Source organism: Monomorium pharaonis, chromosome 2 (assembly GCF_013373865.1).
Source record: "Monomorium pharaonis isolate MP-MQ-018 chromosome 2, ASM1337386v2, whole genome shotgun sequence".
Taxonomy (NCBI): Eukaryota; Metazoa; Arthropoda; class Insecta; order Hymenoptera; family Formicidae; genus Monomorium; species Monomorium pharaonis.
In genome coordinates this window covers 5,053,886-5,074,421 of record NC_050468.1, presented here as the reverse complement: position 1 = coordinate 5,074,421, position 20,536 = coordinate 5,053,886, and the positions used below count along the sequence as shown (strand labels likewise).

The following is a 20,536-nucleotide window of genomic DNA, read 5'->3' as shown; positions in this document are numbered from 1 at the left end:
ATCAATTCGTTCTGCACGTGTAATTTTAATTCGGTCAAGTACGTTCGATTTTCATCTTGATGTTTCTACATTAATACAATGTGTCCATAATTCATAGTGCCGTATTGCTATTATTAACCTAATTTTTATTTAAAACCGATTAGGGTCCGATTCGAGCATTTATGCATAAATAAAATTGTTAATGATGACAAAACTATATTCTGAAATAATATAGCTACTATCTTCTATTTGACGTTCTACTTCGTTACTCACGGTAGGCGTGGAAGAAATTATGTAATTACATAGAAAAAGATCGATGAATAGAATAATTTGAAAATATCTGAAGTAATTCCTGTGAATCAATTGACATTTGATTCATTTTTAGATTGCAGGAGGGTATGAGAATTGTTAAGGTAAATGTCTCAACTAGATGTGCAATAATACAGAGCAAAAATTGTTGAATTTTTATAAGAATTTATGATGTAAACTTGACAAAGTTGAATTTTATTATTCCGAAAATAATAGAAACTTATATGTATTCAGTCTCTCTCACTGAGACATTTACTTTATATTGTACATATCATAAGCGATACTGCCATCAGATTGCCAACGGGATCTAAACAGCGATTTATCCAATTTCTGAAGATACAAAGCGATCCGGTTCATTATTATGAAATTGCGATTATGAATATATACACAGGAATTACAAAAACGGATTTATTAAATCTGCTGTTATACAAACAGTTTTTCTGCATTAATAAATTATTTAAAAAAAAATTTTTTTAATATCTCCGCGTTTTTTATTTTTTTGAAGTCGCGCGCGCGCACAGAGAGCATTGTATTCGGTGCTCAAAAAGCTACGGGAAATGATTATACTTTCTTATATATGTATGTATATATATATATATATATATATATATATATATATATGTATATCTTTGTTGAACAATTATATAAATAACATATTTCTTAGTAAATTAAAACATAGCATTAAATTAAGTTAATTAAATTAAACAAGTAGAACAAATTTTAAAAAATATTCTTGTCGATAATTTTTCTGCATCGTGAGAGAAATATTAAATAACAGACTTGAAAAGTTTGATCTAATTTTAAATAAATTGAGGTTTGCATGGAAAAACCTACAGATATATATATTTTATGCTGATTAATTATTTAAAAAACAAACATTTAAATTATTAATTTAAAGCACTACATTAAATGAATAAGTAAAAATATTCTTGTTGTGACAATTTTTTAGTGTTGTGAGAGAGATATTAATTAACTGGCTCGAAAGATTTTATCTATGGATATTTAACAATAATAAATTGAGCTCTATATGGATAAACGGAAAAATTTTAGTTTTGTAAATTATAAGTTTTATTTTTTTCCTAAAGAAAGTAAAGCAAAATATAGTTACTAAAAATAAAATATGTAATCCTCTGCTATTGTTATTATTATTAATATTATTGTTACATATATTATTATTTTTCGAGGAAAAAACATTTTTAAAAAGTAGAAAAGAACAAAGATTTTTAGTATACAAAAAATGCTAAATATTGTCAAAAGTAAAGTTATATTTCTTTTTAATTAAAAATAAAAAAATTAAAACCAATAACTTATAAACTTTGCACAAAATGCGCGATGAAAATTCGAGATACGTATATTAATAAATAGCGCAAAAATGTGTAAATAATCTACGATGTATAGAACGCTGTAAACATTCTAAACACTGTAAAAAAGCGATTATTATGTTATCAGTGATCTTACAGCTTTGATGAATTTGTAAATCATAAATTTTGTAGAATAGAAGATTTACGACATCAAATATATGCTAAAACGTGCAATACTAAGAATTTTGGGGGGCATTGTTATTGTTTTAATAAGCTTCATTGTAATTTAGCTCACTGTATTGAAAGATACATATGATAGTGTGAATAAAACAAAATGAAGTGTTAAAGCATGATATATTGTTGAGTAAAATTTGAATATTTTAAACTTAAAAGATAAAAGATGATTTAAATAATAGTTATTATACAATGTTATATTATTACTATCTAAAGTTATTAATAATAATTATTATTTAAACCATATATTTTTCTAATTTTTTAGCAATAGATTTATAAATTTTTTGTGAGAAAAGTGTTTACGTGTACTTAAATTGCTCTGCGATTTGCAAATGTAAGATAGTGGAAATTCTTTTTACTTATGCTGTTCACTTATTTATAATGGATATTTCGCGTCCGTTTTACATGTATGCTTTAGAGTCTTTAGAAAAAGTTAAAAATTAAAGTGAAGTTAACGTCTAAAGTTAAAGTTTAGACATGTTTGATTATCTTTTGTTTTAATTAATATGTCATGTGTTATACGTTTGCTTTAATTAATCGAAAACGCTTGCATTAAAGAATCTGTAATTTTGCGATGATATTAGTTAAATTTATTTATGATTTAATTATTAATCGAAGAGAAGGAAAGGTTAAAATTCATAAAACATTTTCTGAAATGAGCGCAAAAAGATTTTGTTATTAAATATTTGGCGAATTATAGAAACTGTTGCCATTTAACGATGTCTCGAATTTTGTCGAACAGCGTACGATCGTAAGTCCAAATTTTTCTAGGACACCATGTATAAAGGATGTACGAACACGAACGAAGAGTCCTATAAGGAGACTAGCAATATCATGTATATTTATATTTTATTTTATCTATTTTAGATATAAAAATAGAGATATATATTTATGTACCCAGCAAGCAAAATGCTAGCAGCTTGCCGGCAATATGCCAGCAAACTCGAGCATGATATCGCAGCAGATTTCAATCTGCTGCTTCCTCATTAAGCTTAGTTTCTAACAGCATAGATTATCAACAGAAAATATTGATAGAAATACAGCAAAAATCGAATATCATCTGCTACCATAACATGACAGCAAATTCATAGTAAATATCGAACACAATCTGACAAATTAAACTCTAAACGCAGAAAGACAGCAAAAACGAAGCATGAAATGCTATCACGTTGCGACACCAGAAACGCGGCGAAGATACAGCACGATGTGTCACATGAAGTACTGACAGCAAAAATGCAGCAGAAATCGAGCAGAGCCTGCCGTCACGACATGCCGGCGAAAACGCAGCAGATATAGAACGCGATCTGCTTTATCGATTGTGACGGCAAAAACATAGCAGAAATCGAGCACCAAGCTGTCGTCACAAGTAATCGGAAAAATATAGCAAAAATTTAACACGATATGACGTATTATTAATAATTTTTAATTAGTAAAATAAATAATTAATGTATGCAATGTACATATGTTTATTAATATTATTATTACATTTAATTTACATTATATAATTTTATAAATTTGATGATATTTAATTTACATATACATTACGAATTATATATTTTATGATTATATACTTAAATTTAAATGTGGCGTTTTCGACTGACTGCAGAGAGTTAATTAAACCCAAGATGATATCACATGCAAGAACCGTCCAATTTGAACTTTTTTTTATATGAAGGTGGAAATCTTTGAGAAGACTTCTGGGAGGATCAGGTCCGGGAAGTGTGGGATTCGACGGGAGACACGTCGGGTGATCAACCTTACTACCGCCCACTCACTAAAATCATCTATTATAGAGGATTCATGGCTCCTGCACACAGAACGCGGCAAAGCGGCATCGCGGTAGCCAATCACCGTCTTGCTTTTTTATTAAATACATATATGTATTATCAGAAAAGCAAGACGGTGATTGGCCACCGCGATGCCGCTTTGCCGCGTCCTGTGTGCAGAAGTCATCACACATCTGATGTAGCAAACTCGCGGTCTATACCTGCCGCGTTTTCGCCGTCATGTCATGACGGCAGGCTCTGCTCGATTTCTGCTGCATTTTTGCTGTCAGTACTTCATGTGATACATCGTGCTGTATTTTCGCCAAGTTTCTGGTATCGCAGCGTGATAGCAAATATGTCAAATTTCTAGCTACATTTTATTAATTTAATGTGACATCATGACATATCTGTTTTTTTATTTAATTTTTAGTGGTATATTGTGTCAACACACAATGTCTGATTTTTGTTTTGTTAATGTCTTTAAATTTTGTTGTACTTTTGCTGCATTTTTGAGGGCACATTGTGACGCAAAGTCTACTCGATTTTTGTCGTGTTTCTGTTAATGTTAGTTGAAACGGCAAACTGTAATTGCTTGCTGTCCAACTTTTGCCAGCATAATATGTGTCAAAATTTTTCAGTTCGTGCTCTCGGCAGGTTTGGCTATCTGGGTATATACACTATAACTTTTTTATTACGTCTATGAAATTATACAGCGTGAAGAGTGTAACAGGATGCCGTAAATAAATGCAAAATAAAAATATATAAAATCCATGTCTATCAATATCTCTTTTTTTTCTCTCTTCTTCTCCCTCTTTCTTTTTTTGTAGAATAATTAGTTATGGAAATGTCTGTTAAAGTATTTGCGCCCATATATTAATTGTAACTCAGCTCATGTCATAACCTCTTTTCGTATCAAATTAGTACTAACTTTTATCTTTCTTATTTTAAATTATTGCACTCTTAGACTTTTCTAACATCTTTAAACCATTTATTTAGACTATTTATTATTTCAGAAATATCTGTCTTTTTTCCAATTCGATAACAACCTGTAGAGAACAAAGTGTCCTAACCGATTGGATAAAAAGACTATATTTTAACGCATTAGTTTTTTTATATGTATTTGCGACTGTTTTGTTTTGTTTTTCCTTCCTGCCTCTTGAACCTATTCTCTTCCCATAGCCATTATAGTATACTACAGTACGTGCCCACGCTTCACACGATCGAGTAATGAAGAAATGGAGAAGTTTGAGCTGCAGTTCGTGAACTAGGCCTGGCATAAAATGAAGAAAGTTGAAATTCAAGGTATGATTTAATTTTTTTAAAGGAAATATATCAAAGAAAATTTATGAAAATTTTTTTCTACTTTAAATGACTCATATTCATCCTATGAAGCCATTTGACTTTGAATAAATGAATTTAAGCGTGGCCAAATAACCATGAAGGTGTATAATTTGGAAATTCAAGAACAACTGCCACATTAGAAATTATCAATAAAATTCATGATATAGTTTTACCCGACAAGCAAATGAAAAAGCACGAGATCATGAGCATTTTAACTGAGCGATTTTATTTTATTTTGCATAATAAAGTGAATATGAAAAAATGTTTTAAGATAAAAGTTGAAATAATTTTCCTTAAGAGTCCTACGTTTTCTTACTACAGAGAAAAGTCGGTGAATATATTAATTGGCTACTTGGAGATATTTAAGAAAAATTTAATGAATTTTATGTGTTTTGTGATAATAGATGACATTTGGATTCATCATTATATCCAAGTAAATCAAATTATATAAAAGGTTCAAATTATAGATCAAATTATATTTAAATCAAATTAAAATTAGATGTGCTCTCATGTAATTTGATCTATATTAATTTGATCCTTGATATGAAATTTTTTCCGGGTGGATCTGAAAAAAAGATGTTCTCTAAGATAATATTATTGCAAAGAATAATACCATATGCCTCGATAATCGCATCGAGATGTCCGTATGGAATGCTGGGAGATCCAGACTCGAATCCTGATTAAGATATTATTCTTCGCAATAAATTATTTGCAGTTTTTCGGGAAAGGGGAGATTTTATAGATGTTTTGAGTATCGATATCTAGCTAATAACTATATTTTACAAAAGTGTCGGCGAGCATTTGTACATACATACATACATGCATACATGTGTGTGTGTGTGTGTGTGAGCTAGAAATATTAAATTTACAGAAAAATTATATTTAGCATCAAGATCCATTGCAGACTGAGGCAATTTTATTTTAATCTTATTTGAAACATTTATCAGTCAAATAATTAACTTATTACTATTGTAATACAATCATTGTTAATCGAACACTGTGTGCAAAAAACATTTTCGCACAGGGGATATATTATAAGAAGTTACAACCACAAAGACGTTTTTATATTCCTGGTAATCAGCTTAGCTACTGTAGCCGCCATATTGGGCGAATTCACTTAGCAGAAAAGCAGATAGCCACTCAGAAATACTTACAAGGAAATGTTTCATATTACATCAAAAGTGATATAAAAAAAACTAACGTTACCAGTCGAAAGATCACGTTAGAAATTGGAATTCTAGAAGATTAAATCTTGGGATCCTATGAATTCTGTACCCGACTTGGGCCGGAACGTGTTTAGCTATTATTTTAACATAAACATCAAAATATCCCAAAAGCAATGTATTTTTGAAAAAAAAAAAAAGTATAATGATAACTCATTTAATGACTCTCTTCTAACTCTATAACTTTCATGTGAAATATTTTTTTCAAAAATACATTTTGCTCTCGAGCAAAGGCGTCCAAAGGACTTTTTTTTAGAGGGGAGGGGTATGATATAAAATGTCACTTCTAGATTAACATATGTATGCTTTATATTTATATTAAAAAATTTTAAAACTTTTTCATCGCAACAAGGTAGGTGTAAATCGAGAAATATTTTTTGTTCAAAAATTTATATATTTTTTGTTTTATATTTTTTTGTTTTGTTATATTTTAGCGATTTAGTAAGAGAAACCAAATACAAGTTTTTTTTTAAGTAAACTAATTAACTGTGTCTTAAGTCTGACGAATCTTGTCGGCGCGCAGTTTAAAATGAAGCTAAGAAAATTAAATTTAATAAAGGAATTATATCCATTACTAAGATCCGATGTTTGACCGTTCTATATAGGCGATTTACAACATATTGATATATGTTTAACATATTACGGTCGGTTAGAAGTAATGTATTAATATTGTAAATTAATTAAAGATATTTTAAGTAAATAATTTTTAAAAATAAAAAAGTAAAACTTTTAAGTTTAAAATAAAATATCTAATTGATATTTAATTAGTCAAATAATCTCTCTATGGAGGGGGGGGAGGTAAGTGCCACGCTTGTCAGGGAAGGCTCTTGTGGACGCCCATGCCTTCGAAATATATTGATGTTTATATTAAAATGGCTAAACACGTTTCGGTTCAAGTTGGGTACAAAATTTATAGGATCCTAAGATTTAACCATCTATACTTGGTTCAGCGAGAGACGCCGCTTGAAGTAGACCAAAGAGTAAGGCCAGATCTACAATAGGTGTAGTAAGCCTTAAGCCCTAAGGAATTAACCAATTATATTCGTTTATTCTTTTCACGTTCAATTATAATTGGTCAGTTTCTTATGGCATAAGGTTTACTACACGTATTGTAGATCCGGGCTAAAGAATCACAGGAAATGCCTTATCGGTAGTAGATAGACCGGTCTACTACTAAGATGTATTTCCTTTTTTCTACCCTCCACTCCGGAAATTTGAGACAATCCTCGGTCTAGATCAGGCCTGCTCGTTTCAGGAGTGGGGGTATAGGTACACGTAGAAAAGAACAGATGATATAAGTTGAAAAAGACGGATGATATAAGATATATATCCTTCTCTCTCACATGCAGGCGCGTGTAAGAGAGAAGAAAATATATATTATTAAGGCACTATAAAGTGAGTATTCTCACGTCCGCCATTTTTTTTCTAACTAGCAGGAAAAATTAGGTATGTTTTGTATATATATATACGTCAATAATCTTTGGAAGCACCAAACTTTATGCGACAATGAAACGAAGACACGATATTTATCATCTTGAGACTGTAAGCCCGGATCTACAATAGGTGTAGTAAGCCTTATGCCATAAGAAATTGACCAATTATAATCGAATATGAGAAGAATAATCAAATTGGTTAATTCCTTATGGCATAAGGCTTACTACGTACTATTGTAGATCCGGGCTAAAGGTTATTGCGATGTATTATAATTATATATATATAACATTATGCTAGTGGGTCTGTTTGCGTCACATGTCCCAACATGCTCCTATTCACCCCAATGCACTCCAATACGTTGATTCCGATGACGCCAACCTATTAGAATGCGTTGGAGTAAGTAGGAGCATGTCGGAGCATGGCGACGCGAACAAACCAAGTTACTTGCTAGTTTGAAAAAAAATAGCGGACGTGAGAATACCTATATACTTTTCTAGTGCTCTATATATTTTATATCGTCTATCCTTTTCTACGTAAGCTATACTCCCACTTCCGAAATTTGAGGCAATCCTTTAGATATACTATGGCCGGTATTCATAGTCAAATCTTATTTCAAGATCGTCTCAAGCAATGTCTTAAGATGCTAATACGGCTCTGTGATTGGTTGATGGCATCTTAAGACAGTACTTAAGATGATCTTAAATATAAGACCCGACTATGAATACCGGCCTATAGGTCTCCTTTTTCGCTGCACTGCTGCACTAGTGCAATGAGTTAGAATTAGGGATCCTTTTCATGGGCGACAAAATCGCGGCGATTATTCAGCGACTGTTACGCGCGCGATTTTTGAAGCGTCAAATAAATTCTAATCTAAAATGGAGTGGATTTCGAAAGATAATTATTTGCAGTATCCAAAAAAATATCAAGAGTGGTTATTACAGTGTGCGCAAATTATTTATGAACATGAAGAAATATCAAGGAAAAGAAAAATTACTGCAGTTGTGGCTCTTTTCGTAAATGAAAAGCGTTCCAAGAAAAAAAGATTTTGGATGGCTCCAATTTTAAAAGAAAGAGAAGAGCATGATTTTTATCATGCTCTTTTTCCAATTTTGCAACTTGAAGATCTTCGCTTTCATAACTATTTAAGGATGTCAGCCACGCAGTTAGAAAAACTAATAAATTTAATTGGTCATAATTTAGAAAAAAAATTGTTTTAAGAAATCCAATAGGAATTTCCGCAGAGAAAAGTAAAAAATAAATGATAATAACAATTTTATTTGTTAACATATAGTTGAGATTGATATTTTAGCATATTTTATATATATGTATGTACATGTTTATATAAACATTGTATTTCTTGATATTTTACTTGAATGTCTAATAAACATTAAAATACTCACTTCCGACATTACGTTTTTCTTTATATTATTAATAATTAATTACCAATTTTAATAAAATATTTAAAATGTTGAGTCGATTTTAACACTCAGCGATATCGCTTGTAGTTAAAAAAATTTAATTTCAAAATCCGATCGCGGCCACAAGACATCAATGAAATTGCGGCCTAAGACAAATATATTTTTTCTCATTCTAACTTATTGCACTAGTGCAGCAGTGCAGGAATAAAAAACAAACCTTTTTTTATACGCTATTATGCGCACGCCGAGCGGCGTTTTTCGCTGAATCAAGTATAAAATACCTTTTTTGATATTACTTTTGCAATATGGAACGTTCCCTTTGGCATTGATAGTAGCGGTATGTTAATTACATTCTGCTTTTCTTCTTCTATCATCAATGCTAGTTCTGATTGGCTGTTCCGTTTCTGCTTTTCTGCCAAGGTATGAATTCGCCTTTAAGATGCTAATAACGGTTTTGCTATACTGGTTGATAGCATCTTAAAATAACACTTAAATATAATAAGACTCTACGAACACCGGCCTAAGAAACACGATCGATTTGAAATCAGCATACGATTCAAATATTATTTAAATTCGAATTCTTTTGATTCTAAAACAAACTTGAATCGCATTGATTCGATTCAATTCGAATTCGGACACCTCTATACTATTAATTGACTTTTGTTTTTTCTTTTTTTTTATTAAATGATAAAAATCCTATGATCCTTACAAAAATTTTGTCGTTTCTTAGTTATTTTTTAGGCAATTTAATACTGTCTGAGAATGTCGTGTTCAGTTTTTATCGATGAACAATTCGCCTAAATCGATGTTTGAGTATTTTAAAAATTATTTTTATCTTCTGCATTTGTACAGAAGCGGTCATTAATACTTTCCATATACGCATGCGTCTTATATAATGTATGTAACGTTTTGTATATGAATTGCACCGCGGAAAGTAGCATGGTGATTGGACTGATTAGTTAGATTGGGTGGCGAGCGAGTGCAGTAATGTACCGTCATGGCGACGTTGCCGCCGCGGAAAAACCCGACTCCTACAAAAATTTCGAAGCAGCACTTAACGCCGTTGCAAACACTTCTGCAACTAGGATTCCCGAAACATCGAGCGTATGTATGGGCTCCGTAAACATGAAGTTATATTACGATGCTATTCACGTGGCGTGTTCTCCAAGCGTCACCAGCCAACTGTAAACAAACAGCTGTCAAACTTTGTCTCGAGTAGCACTATTACGACTAATTCTCGAATAAACTGTTTTTTAGCTCCGAAGCTAACGTATATAGATGAAATAGATTATTCCCGACATTTAAATGAAGCATTTAGCCTTAGATAGCAATGTTTATTGTTGCTGGTATGTTACTTGCAACCTTGTGTTGCTATCAGAATTGTAGCAATTGAGTCCGCATTTGACAAACTCTTTTACAATACACGGCTTTGAATAACTCACAAGTATCTTACCGGCAACTGTTCTATCGCCTATATATTGTCTGAAATTATCTAATTTAAAATTAGTGCTATTCCCATTATGTTACTATAATATATACAGCATAATAGCCATTTTTTAATAAGCAACATAGAGGACACTGTATAACTCAGGGAATTATTTCATCCTTGTCAATGTTAAACAAGGATGAAATGTGTCACTTACTGGGAAACACCTAACAATATCATTATATATATATATATATATATATATATTATTGCTGCAGGTTGCTTCAATGTCAGTATAGTCAAAATTATTAGAGACAAATGTATAAAAAATTATCAGTACCATAAGTAACCAAAAGATTTGTTAGCATTGCTTAAAATTCGAAAAACTATTGTACTTGAAATAAGATAAATATATATTTGGAAAGAAAAATAATAAAAATGCTAAGTGCAAGAAGCACAAGCAATGCGAACAGACCCATAGATTTGCACAATTTTATATATTAATTCAATTAGACATGTTTGATTATCTAGATTTTAATTATTACTGTTGTTGAAATATTTCTGGCAGTTCTGATACTGAAAAATATATACTTGGTATGTTCATATTAAGAAAGTATTACAATAATTTATATTTGTTCTTAGCAAGTGTATTTTTTCAGGGAAAAGGCATTAGCTGCAACAGGACACCGTGGTGTGCAATTAGCATCAGATTGGTTGCTGGCTCATGTAAGAGATCCAACTCTTGACTCTGATACGCAACGGCAATATGTTTTATACGCTTGCCCTACAGGACCATTAGCTGAGCAACTGGAGTTATTTTGGTCTGAAAGTAAAGATTTAGGATGGAATGGTGCTCACAACTTCGTACCACACATTACTCTTGTTTCCTTCTTTAATGTAAGATATTTAATGTATATTTAGCAATATACAATAAAATACTTATTTTAGACAATTTAGAATCTATATTTAAATATGTATTTTGCCATTCTAAAACATTTTTATAAATATGTAGGTTCCTGATGAGTTCACAAAAGAATTAGCAAACACTCTTGAGAATGTAGTTCATCAGGATCGATTGCACGAACATATCGAGCTAGAAACATATGTGTCGCCTAATTTTATGGGCCTCTTCGTCAAAGACGTGAATGCGGAGTGGTTAAAGAACATTGCCCTTCGCTATGTCAATAAAATTGCTGCTTTAGGTATCACTGCCGAATCACAAGTGAAGTCTCTACATCTCACGTTGGCTTATCAGTTTCCTGGCAACTTGTTTCCACCTTTCCGCTCGATGGTCGAGAAATTAGGACCAAACACTCCAGCCAATTGGGAACTCAGATTATATTCAAGAGATTCGAGATTGCAGAACATGCACGTGCATAAAGTGACGCACGCTCACGTGCCACGAGAACACGACGAATTAGAGTTAAGAGTAGGCGATTACATTTACATTCCAGAAGGAGCGTGTAACGCGTCCACAGACGGTTGGGTGGAAGGTATCTCTTGGTTGACCGGTATATCGGGTCATTTGCCATTGAATCATACCAAGAGGACGGCGGAATCGGACTCGTGGACGCTTCATATCACCGTGCCGATCACTGACAATAAATACGAGAGCGTGGAAGAAGAGGAGGTACCAAAAGTTAGAAGACCACCGCCAGTTTTGTCTCCAAGCGATTCCACTGATACACTCGATGGAATTCCCACCACAGAGGAACCGGTAATTATTTCTAAAAAATTTATCTCATGAAAGACTACTGGTGGATTTGTAACTTGTTACTTTCAAACAGATGGCAGCGTCAGAGGCGCCCGAAACACCGTTTAGAGAGATATTTATATGTCGACACGGCGAGAGGGTAGACTTCACTTTCGGCACATGGATTCCTTATTGCTTTGAATCGAATGGTTGTTACGTACGTCGTGATTTGAACATGCCCAAAGAAGTACCTTCCAGGAATATTCAGGATTTCCAAAATGATAGTCCACTGACGACCGTAGGTGAAATGCAGGCGAGTTTAGTAGGCGAAGCCATGAAATCATCTAGTATTAAGATTGATGTAGCCTTCACATCACCGTCGTTACGTTGCGTTCAAACACTCGCCCATATTCTAAAGGGACTCAAGTCCGATATTTCAATCAAAGTAGAGCCAGGCTTGATAGAATGGTTGGCATGGTATCCGAACGGCATACCCGTTTGGATGACTTCCGAAGAATTAGTGAATGCAGGTTTTAATATAGACATGGATTATGATCCGATCGTGAAGATTAAAGAGCTTCCACTAAAAGAAAACGCCGCACAGTATTACGAACGCAGTTACAAGTTGATCAAGAAGATTATAGAAAATACAGTTGGTAATATTTTGATAGTAGCGCATGCCGCTTCCCTGGCTGCTTGCACCAGACAGTTAACTGGTGGTAGGATACCTCCGGCGGCTGAAGTCACTAGATTAGTTCAAAGAGTACCTTATTTGGCATGCTTAACAGTACGTCAAGATATTGACGGTTGGCAGCTCCATCCTCCTTCCTTTCCACCGATTACTCATACCAGTAATAGTAGATTCGATTGGAAAGTCCTAATGTAATAACGTTGCACGAGCTTTTGTTGAAGGCACTTTACAAAGCCTATATACATATAAAAGACTGTTATAATACAATGAATTTTTATGCAGGGCTTTATCTAATATCGAAGATATTAAAACAAGCATTCAACGAATTACGGAAAAATTTTTTCCGAAAAGATGTATCATTGACGTATGATAATTTGATAAATACAATAAAAACTAGTCGAACGCGCACGACAGTTGAAATATTTACTTCCTCAGATTATGATTAATACGGGTATTGTGTGTGAGGTATATTCTTTCATTACGGATGTAGTAAACAAATACTAGCCAATATGTTATTAATGATTGTACTATACTGATCTGCTAAATGTTATATATACATATAGGCGACATACTAGTCTTAATTGAATGCGTTTTCTTGCCGAGTCTTAGATGAAGCACTGAACAAAGAATTAAAAAGGTAGTATTTATATATAATATTTTAAAATAATAAACTATTTTCTGATATTATATTCATATATCCATTATAATACACAATATTTTTTTCTCTTTAAAATGTTATAAATTATATATTAAAGTAGAAATATGCAAAAAAATTGATAAGGTGCTCTTGTACACATTATTCACGATCTTTGTCGATAGAAAAATGTTCTACGTGAGCTTTATTACACTGGCGCAAAAAAAAATGGGACAAAAGTTTTGACCGAATTTTTAGGCAATCTTCAAAGTAACACAACTTTGCGAAAAATCATTCAAATTACATGTACTTTTTTTAAATTAAAAGGCAAAAACTCTACTTTAAGAATCCTTAGGCGAACGTTTAATTTGTTAAGTATGAAGTATTTAACCTTTTCCATTACATGAAAACCAAACATGTTTTTAATTGAAAAAAGTAAAAGTTTGTTATCATTTTTTACAAGTTTTTCGTTAAAATCTTGCTAATATTAATCCAGATTCTTAAAGTTTATTCTTTTCTAAGTAATAAAAAAAAACATGCCGATACGATGTTTTTTGTTGAATATACACGAGTTTGAAATTTGCACTACATTTTAGGGTATTTTAGCGAATAAACAGCATTTTTTGAATACCATGAAACGTTATCAATATGATAATGATTTTATTCGTGTTTAACTCAATCATACCGCTGTCACTAGCATACCTGTGCACTACTAAGTGGAGGTTGACGGGCGGATTTTACACATCATATGAAAAGGACCGACTTTTTAAATAAAATTTGAATTTTTATGTATGAGTATGTGTATGTGTATATTTATGTGTGATCTGAGCAGGCTGCTAAAATGGCGAACTTTCTGTTGACTTCAGTAAAATTGGCGCGTCAGCTATCCGCTATATTTTCAGATCAGTAACCCCCCCCCCCCAGATAGCACAAAATATTTTTATAAATATTTATAAATATTTTATAAATTTATTTTCAAAAAATATTTTTTAAAGATCATAATTATTTTTCATAAACCATTTAGAAATAATACAAAAATTATTATCAACAATATATAGAATATATTTTTAAAATGTCCTGAAAAATATTTATGGTATATGAACTTGAAATATTTTTTATATTCTTTAATAATGGTATAAATATTTATTTTAAATATTTTCATAAATATTTATCATAATTTTTTTTATATCTGACGAACTCGGACATAAAAATATGTACAAAATATTTATCATAAATATTTTTCCTTATAAATATTTTGTGCTGGGAAGTGCAAATTTCCACCAATGAATTTCAGAGCCACATGATGTGCAAAATCCGATCGTCAACCTCCACGTGGCACATTGTCTTTCTGATAAAGGCGGTATGACTGAATTAAACACGAATAAAATCAATGTGCAATATCATATTGATACCGTTTCATGGTATCCAAAAAATACTTATTCGCTAAAATATCTTAAAATGCAGTGCAAATTTCAAACGCGTATATAATCAACAAAAAACATCGTATCAACATGGTTTTTTTTAATTGCTTAGAAAAGAATAAACTTTAAGAATCTGGATTAATATTAGCAAAATTTTAACGAGAAACTTGTGAAAAATAACAAACTTACTTTTTTCAATTAAATAAAATGTTTGGTTTTCATGCAATACAAAAAAGTCATATTTGACAAATCAAACTTTCGCCTAGGGATTCTTAAAGTAGATTCTTTGTCCTTTAATTTAAAAAAAGTTCATGTAATTTAGACAATTGTTCGCAAAGTTACGTCACTTTGAAGATCGCCTAAAAATTCGGTTAAAATTTTTGTCGTATCTTTGCGCCATTTCTTGGAGAATTTAGAATTACGACGTTGTCAATTAAATGTGACATTGAATCCATTTTAATATCTGCGTTGCATCAAAATAAACATTGATGCACAAAATGAGAACATATTTATAGTATCGTTATCGATGTTACCTTTTACAGAAAAACATTTATATGTACATATATACAATATAGATACATTATTTCAGAAAAATGTCTAATACTGTTTCGCTGTTAAAATAGATTAAATTCGTTTGTCAAGCGTTGATAAGAAACAAAACAATTTACATATACATATATATATACATATGTATATATGTATGTAAAATTAATGTGTATATAGATAGTATTTTATTAAATATATTCCTATATATATTTAATTTTCTTCTCTTCCTTATAAGCACACATATGTGCACTACAGTACAAATTTATATATATATATATATATAAAATACAATTTCTGATGATGTACAAAAGCATTATACTATATACAAAACAAGTTATCAAAATAGAAGAGTTAAAATACCACTTCTATTCTACTTATAATTATCCCATGACTTGATTAAACGTGGCCACCTTCTTTCAATTTGGTTATCAAAGTATCCACGTCCGGTAATATAGCACCAGCCTGCCTAACTGGTGGGTCTTCTACTGAGAGTATTTCAATTCTTGGTGCCACATCTATTCCAAGATCTTTTGGAGTAACCTTCTTAACGGGTTTTTTCTTGGCTTTCATAATATTTGGCAAAGTCGCATAACGCGGTTCATTCAGGCGAAGATCGGCGCTCAGGACTGCGGGAGTTTTCATCTTGATGATTTCTAACCCACCATCAATCTCGCGCGTAATGGTTAATTCGCCGTTATTGTTTTCGATCTAGATAAAAGAGAAAATTAAGATAATTGTGTAATGTAATAAATTATGAAATAAATTCAAATTTCGAATTTGGATTTTTAATAGATGTTATAATTAATGGTTTTTTATTATACTATTTAGTTGACATTAATATGTAGCACTGTCAACTGCTGTTTAAAAAAGAAATTTGCTAAATTTGAGTAAATTAGGATGTTTTTAAATAAAAGTGAAAATGAAGTAAGATGTTATATGTATAATAAAGAAATGTGAATTTCAAAGAGGGACAAATATTTGTAATAGAGAGTAAAATAACATTCATGATGCATAAAAAAAAACGTGTCAATTCCAACCTGTGAAAAACAATTCAGTTTAAATTTAAACAAAATTTCAAGACAAATTGGGAAGATTGATGTTTTGATGTTTACAATGACAACATGTGTAATGTAATGATACAAACACAAGTTTCGACAAAAGTTATGTTGACAAATTGACAGAAATTGACAAATATCTCTCAATATTAAAAAAATTGGTTAAATTTATTGAAAATCCGTCAAAAATTTATTGGCCAATAAAATTTTGTCTACTTGCCTTGCTGCAGAAAGTGCCAGATGGCCATTCTAAAATGCCAGCAGTCATTTGTGCAGTTTGATTGTTGTCATCATCTATAGCTTGTTTACCAAGTATCACCAGATCGACCTTCTCTTCTTGCACCAGTTTAGCTAGTATCTTTGAGACATGAATGGGTTGCAATGTCTGGTATTCGGAACCAGATACTTCTACATGAATTCCACGATCTGCACCCATAGCAAGCGCAGTCCTGATTGTATCTTGCGACTGCGTTGGTCCACAGCTGACTGCTATCACTTCCTGAGCTATCTTTTTTTCTTTCATTCTAACTGCCTCTTCTATAGCTATCTCATCAAAGGGATTCATTGAATGTTTAATGCCATCTGTAACTACCCCAGACTTATCTGGCTTTACGCGAATCTGTAAGAATATGTAAAAATAGATTAAAGAATATGTAAAAATGTTCTTTCTTTAATTCATCATTGTGCGCTAGCACTTTCAGAACCTTAGTTTATTAATAGAGATGTAATTGTTCTATTCTATTATGATAACATCGTTAGAAAAAATTTTACTTTTTATTTTAATAATATTCTATAATTTATTTTCTTAACATATGTAGACATTGTTATCCTACCTTCACTGCATAATCGATTACTCTTTTTACACCTACAAGCACACGCGCCATTTTTACACAAAGATAATGTACAACTATTCCTGTTTAATTCTTTTTAATTAAATACCAATGATAAATTTATTAGTCTCTCAAACGTAGTTCAAAGTCTAAAGTCCATAAAATAAATCTTGCATATCTAGATCATGGAGGAAACAGTGTTGTTAGACGCATGATCAGCGGTCGTAGGTCGCAGATTGCGGCCCCAGTAGCATACGGTCGCATGGGGAGGGGATGAAGACTAAGGGCAAGAACCAATCATCTACTGAGCACTCACTTATTCTTTAATATGATTGGTCCTTGCCCTTAGTCTTAATCCCCTCCCCATGCAACCGTATGCTACCGGGGCCGCAATCTGCGACCGCTGCGCATGGTGGAACATGCTTGTTCTTTTTCGCTGCACTGCTGGGCTGTGTTCAGATTCCCCACCCGAGTGTTTCCAGGTATCATTTTATCCTTGTTATTTATATATGTATATACTGAATGTTAAACAAGGATAAAACTACACCTGAGTAAAGACCTATAATCAAAGATTCGCCAATGGGGAACACAATTTTGATTGGTCACTTAAGTCACATGGTTTATCCGCCATTGCGTACCCACGCTGAGCGAGGAAGAGGGGAGAGTGCTCTGTGTGGGGTTTTTACAGTCTCCCTCGGACGAGGGAGGAGAAGATGTCTTCTGTCCAAGGACAATCTGACACACACAAGGTTAGGCCTATCCAAAGGAATACATATAAACAGATTCAGACACAGAAAAACCATCAATGGTGCACATAGATTCTTAAATAATTTTATCAATTTTCTTTAAAAACTTAAAAATAATATACATTAAATCCCAATTTCTGTCTCTAATAAAACGGTAAATATCTATGTCAGCGAAATAGCCCGCGTCTCTCAACTCCTCGTCCATTCTAATTCTTAATTCATCGTATTTGATACACCTCAGTATAACATGATTCAAATCTTCGTACTCGTTTCCACAGTCACATCTGGCAGACTCCACATAGCCCTTTCTTTGCAACGATGCTCCTAAATTATAATGATTAGCCCTTATCCTATTGATAATAGTGACAAAATATCTTTCTGCGTTTATTTTATTAAACCGACGGCCTACGAGCCGTCCCATCATAGAATTTTTCAAAGTAAAAAAGACCCTTATAAGATGAATCTCTCACAACAGAGGCCTGAGTGGCTAGCCAGGTTTCCTCTCTGGCAACCGCCATCAAATCACCCACAGGGATCTCGATATCAGGATCCGGAGCTTCTCTAGCTGCCTCCTTAGCAAGCCTATCTGCGGCTTCATTGCCAGCAATGCCGATATGCGATGGAATCCATACTAACACAATTTTCTTGTTGAAATTTTTCTCTAGATTAAATATGAGTTGTCTAACCTCTATAGCATAGCGATTTCTATGAACACTCAGCATATTGCATTCAATAGCCAAAAGAGCCGACTTACAGTCGGATAGTATGACAATATGATCATTTCTACTATCATGTTGAGTAGTCATAAGTTCCAAGGCTGCTTTAATAGCAAATATTTCCGCAGTAAACGATGAACAATATTTATGCATACTAATTTTATAGGCAATTTCTTGCTCGTCCACCACCACACCGGCTCCAGTAGCAACACATGAGGGGTCGTAAGATCCATCTGTAAAAATAATCTCCGAAGAGTTATTCAGCTCATACTTCGTCAAAATATCATTGATCATCCTACTATCTGTGTACTTTTTATCAAACTTTCTGTCCAATCCGATCAAAAGATCAATCATAGGTTTATAAGTGTGTATATCAAAGGATCCTCTGAATATTCCATGTTTTCCAACACGACCAACGCTTGGCATAATCGGAATAAAATTCTTCCATATCCGAGAGATCAATGAAATCCCGTACCGTGACTGACGGAATCAAGCATACTTTTCGGCATCATACATTTTTTGTATCCTACAGCAAAGACCATTAGTATTGTATGCAGCTGACTTATATACAAAATTTCTAGCAAGCATTTCTGCACGGTCCCCGAGCAATCTGACCTTTGCTTCAGCTATCAGAACATTGTTAGGAGTACTATTTCTATATCCAAGAGCGGTTCGAATGCCTTTATATTGCACTCTTTCTAATTTAATCTGCGTAGCTGCATCTCTGGGATAATAGATAAAATTGCCATAATCAGTGACAGATCTCATCAAGCTTTTATACAACATAAGGGCCGTATTGACCTCCAAGCCTCGAGAAACACCGCATAAATATTTCATAATGGAATTAGCTCTGTCAACCTTACCCCTGACTTCCTGAACTTGACGGGAAAAGTTAAGTCCGTTATCAATCCAAATACCGAGAAATTTAGCCGCTCCACTATTAGATATCTCACAGTCCCGAACACGGATGCTCATGGCTCTATCACAATGCCCATATTTGTTATATTCAACCAGGACAGTCTTATGAGGAGCAATATCTAAACCAACATCCAATAGTCTGTCAGCGATAATGTTAACCGCCCTTTGGAGGAGGTTCTGATTACGTCGTCTGTTAGGGCCACATACATACAAGCCAATGTCGTCAGCAAATTCGACAGCCTCCACTCCGTCCGGCAAATCAGAGCATAAGCACTCTGTATATAAGGAATACAGCACCGGGCTTAAGACAGCACCTTGCGGGAGCCCCTTAGAAACGAGACGTTCAGTGAATTCCTGAGAATTGACATTGAAACGGACCGATCTCTGGTAGAGCCATCGATTAATAAATCTAATGATACCAGCAGGGCACTTTAGTGCTGTCAGCTTATTAATTAAGATGCGAAAGTCAACGTTATCATACGCAAATGACACGTCGAGAAACGCAGCAAGCGTGTACTCACCATTACAAAGTGAAGATCGGATGTCCGATGTTATCTTAACAAGATTATCCAAACATGATTTGCCCCTGCGGAAGCCATTCTGAGTGGTACTAAATTTATCTTCCTTTTCAGCCCACCATATCAGACGCTCATTAATCATTCGTTCAAGTAATTTCCCAACACATGAGGAAAGATAAATAGGACGAACCTTCTTCTTACCAGGTTTGTCGATGAAAATGACCTGATATCGAAGCCATTCCTTTGGGAATGCATCAGTAGACCACAAAATGTTGAACAACTTTAATAGGCACATGCGGCCAGAATCCGACAGTTCTCTGATCATTTTATATTCGAT

The 20,536-nt window shown here is 33.0% G+C and overlaps 2 protein-coding genes and 1 long non-coding RNA gene across 3 annotated transcripts; 2 read left to right on the top strand and 1 right to left on the bottom strand.

The window, feature by feature from the left end:
- The first annotated feature begins 1,492 nt into the window (after positions 1-1,492).
- Positions 1,493-4,364, top strand: LOC118644470. The gene is made up of 2 exons (XR_004962245.1): positions 1,493-2,913; positions 4,228-4,364. It is a non-coding gene; the product is annotated as an uncharacterized LOC118644470 (long non-coding RNA).
- A 5,468-nt stretch (positions 4,365-9,832) lies between these two features.
- On the top strand, positions 9,833-13,678 carry LOC105836823 (protein UBASH3A homolog). Its single transcript, XM_012681116.3, has 4 exons — positions 9,833-10,109; positions 11,091-11,328; positions 11,444-12,148; positions 12,219-13,678. The coding sequence occupies exons 1-4, from the start codon at positions 10,003-10,005 to the stop codon at positions 13,008-13,010; spliced, it is 1,842 nt and encodes a 613-aa protein (XP_012536570.1). The 5' UTR covers positions 9,833-10,002; the 3' UTR covers positions 13,011-13,678.
- A 1,642-nt stretch (positions 13,679-15,320) lies between these two features.
- LOC105839365 (electron transfer flavoprotein subunit beta) lies at positions 15,321-17,518 on the bottom strand. The gene is made up of 3 exons (XM_012685636.3): positions 17,305-17,518; positions 16,692-17,090; positions 15,321-16,124 (listed from the first exon to the last, which is right to left on the bottom strand). Exons 1-3 carry the CDS (start codon positions 17,353-17,355, stop codon positions 15,813-15,815), a joined length of 762 nt encoding a protein of 253 aa, XP_012541090.1. The 5' UTR covers positions 17,356-17,518; the 3' UTR covers positions 15,321-15,812.
- Between the last annotated feature and the right edge of the window lie 3,018 nt (positions 17,519-20,536).

What these genes read in the sequence shown, in the direction of transcription:
- LOC105839365 (XM_012685636.3), bottom strand. Translation starts at nt 17,355, where the DNA reads ATGGCGCGTGTGCTTGTAGGTGTAAAAAGAGTAATCGATTATGCAGTG. An exon ending in TAATCGATTATGCAGTGAAG is followed by an intron (nt 17,091 to 17,304) that starts GTAGGATAACAA and finishes ATATTCTTACAG; the next exon opens with ATTCGCGTAAAGCCAGATAA. An exon ending in CTGGCACTTTCTGCAGCAAG is followed by an intron (nt 16,125 to 16,691) that starts GCAAGTAGACAA and finishes TCTTTTATCTAG; the next exon opens with ATCGAAAACAATAACGGCGA.
- LOC105836823 (XM_012681116.3), top strand. Translation starts at nt 10,003, where the DNA reads ATGGCGACGTTGCCGCCGCGGAAAAACCCGACTCCTACAAAAATTTCG. An exon ending in GGATTCCCGAAACATCGAGC is followed by an intron (nt 10,110 to 11,090) that starts GTATGTATGGGC and finishes GTATTTTTTCAG; the next exon opens with GGAAAAGGCATTAGCTGCAA. An exon ending in CTCTTGTTTCCTTCTTTAAT is followed by an intron (nt 11,329 to 11,443) that starts GTAAGATATTTA and finishes ATAAATATGTAG; the next exon opens with GTTCCTGATGAGTTCACAAA.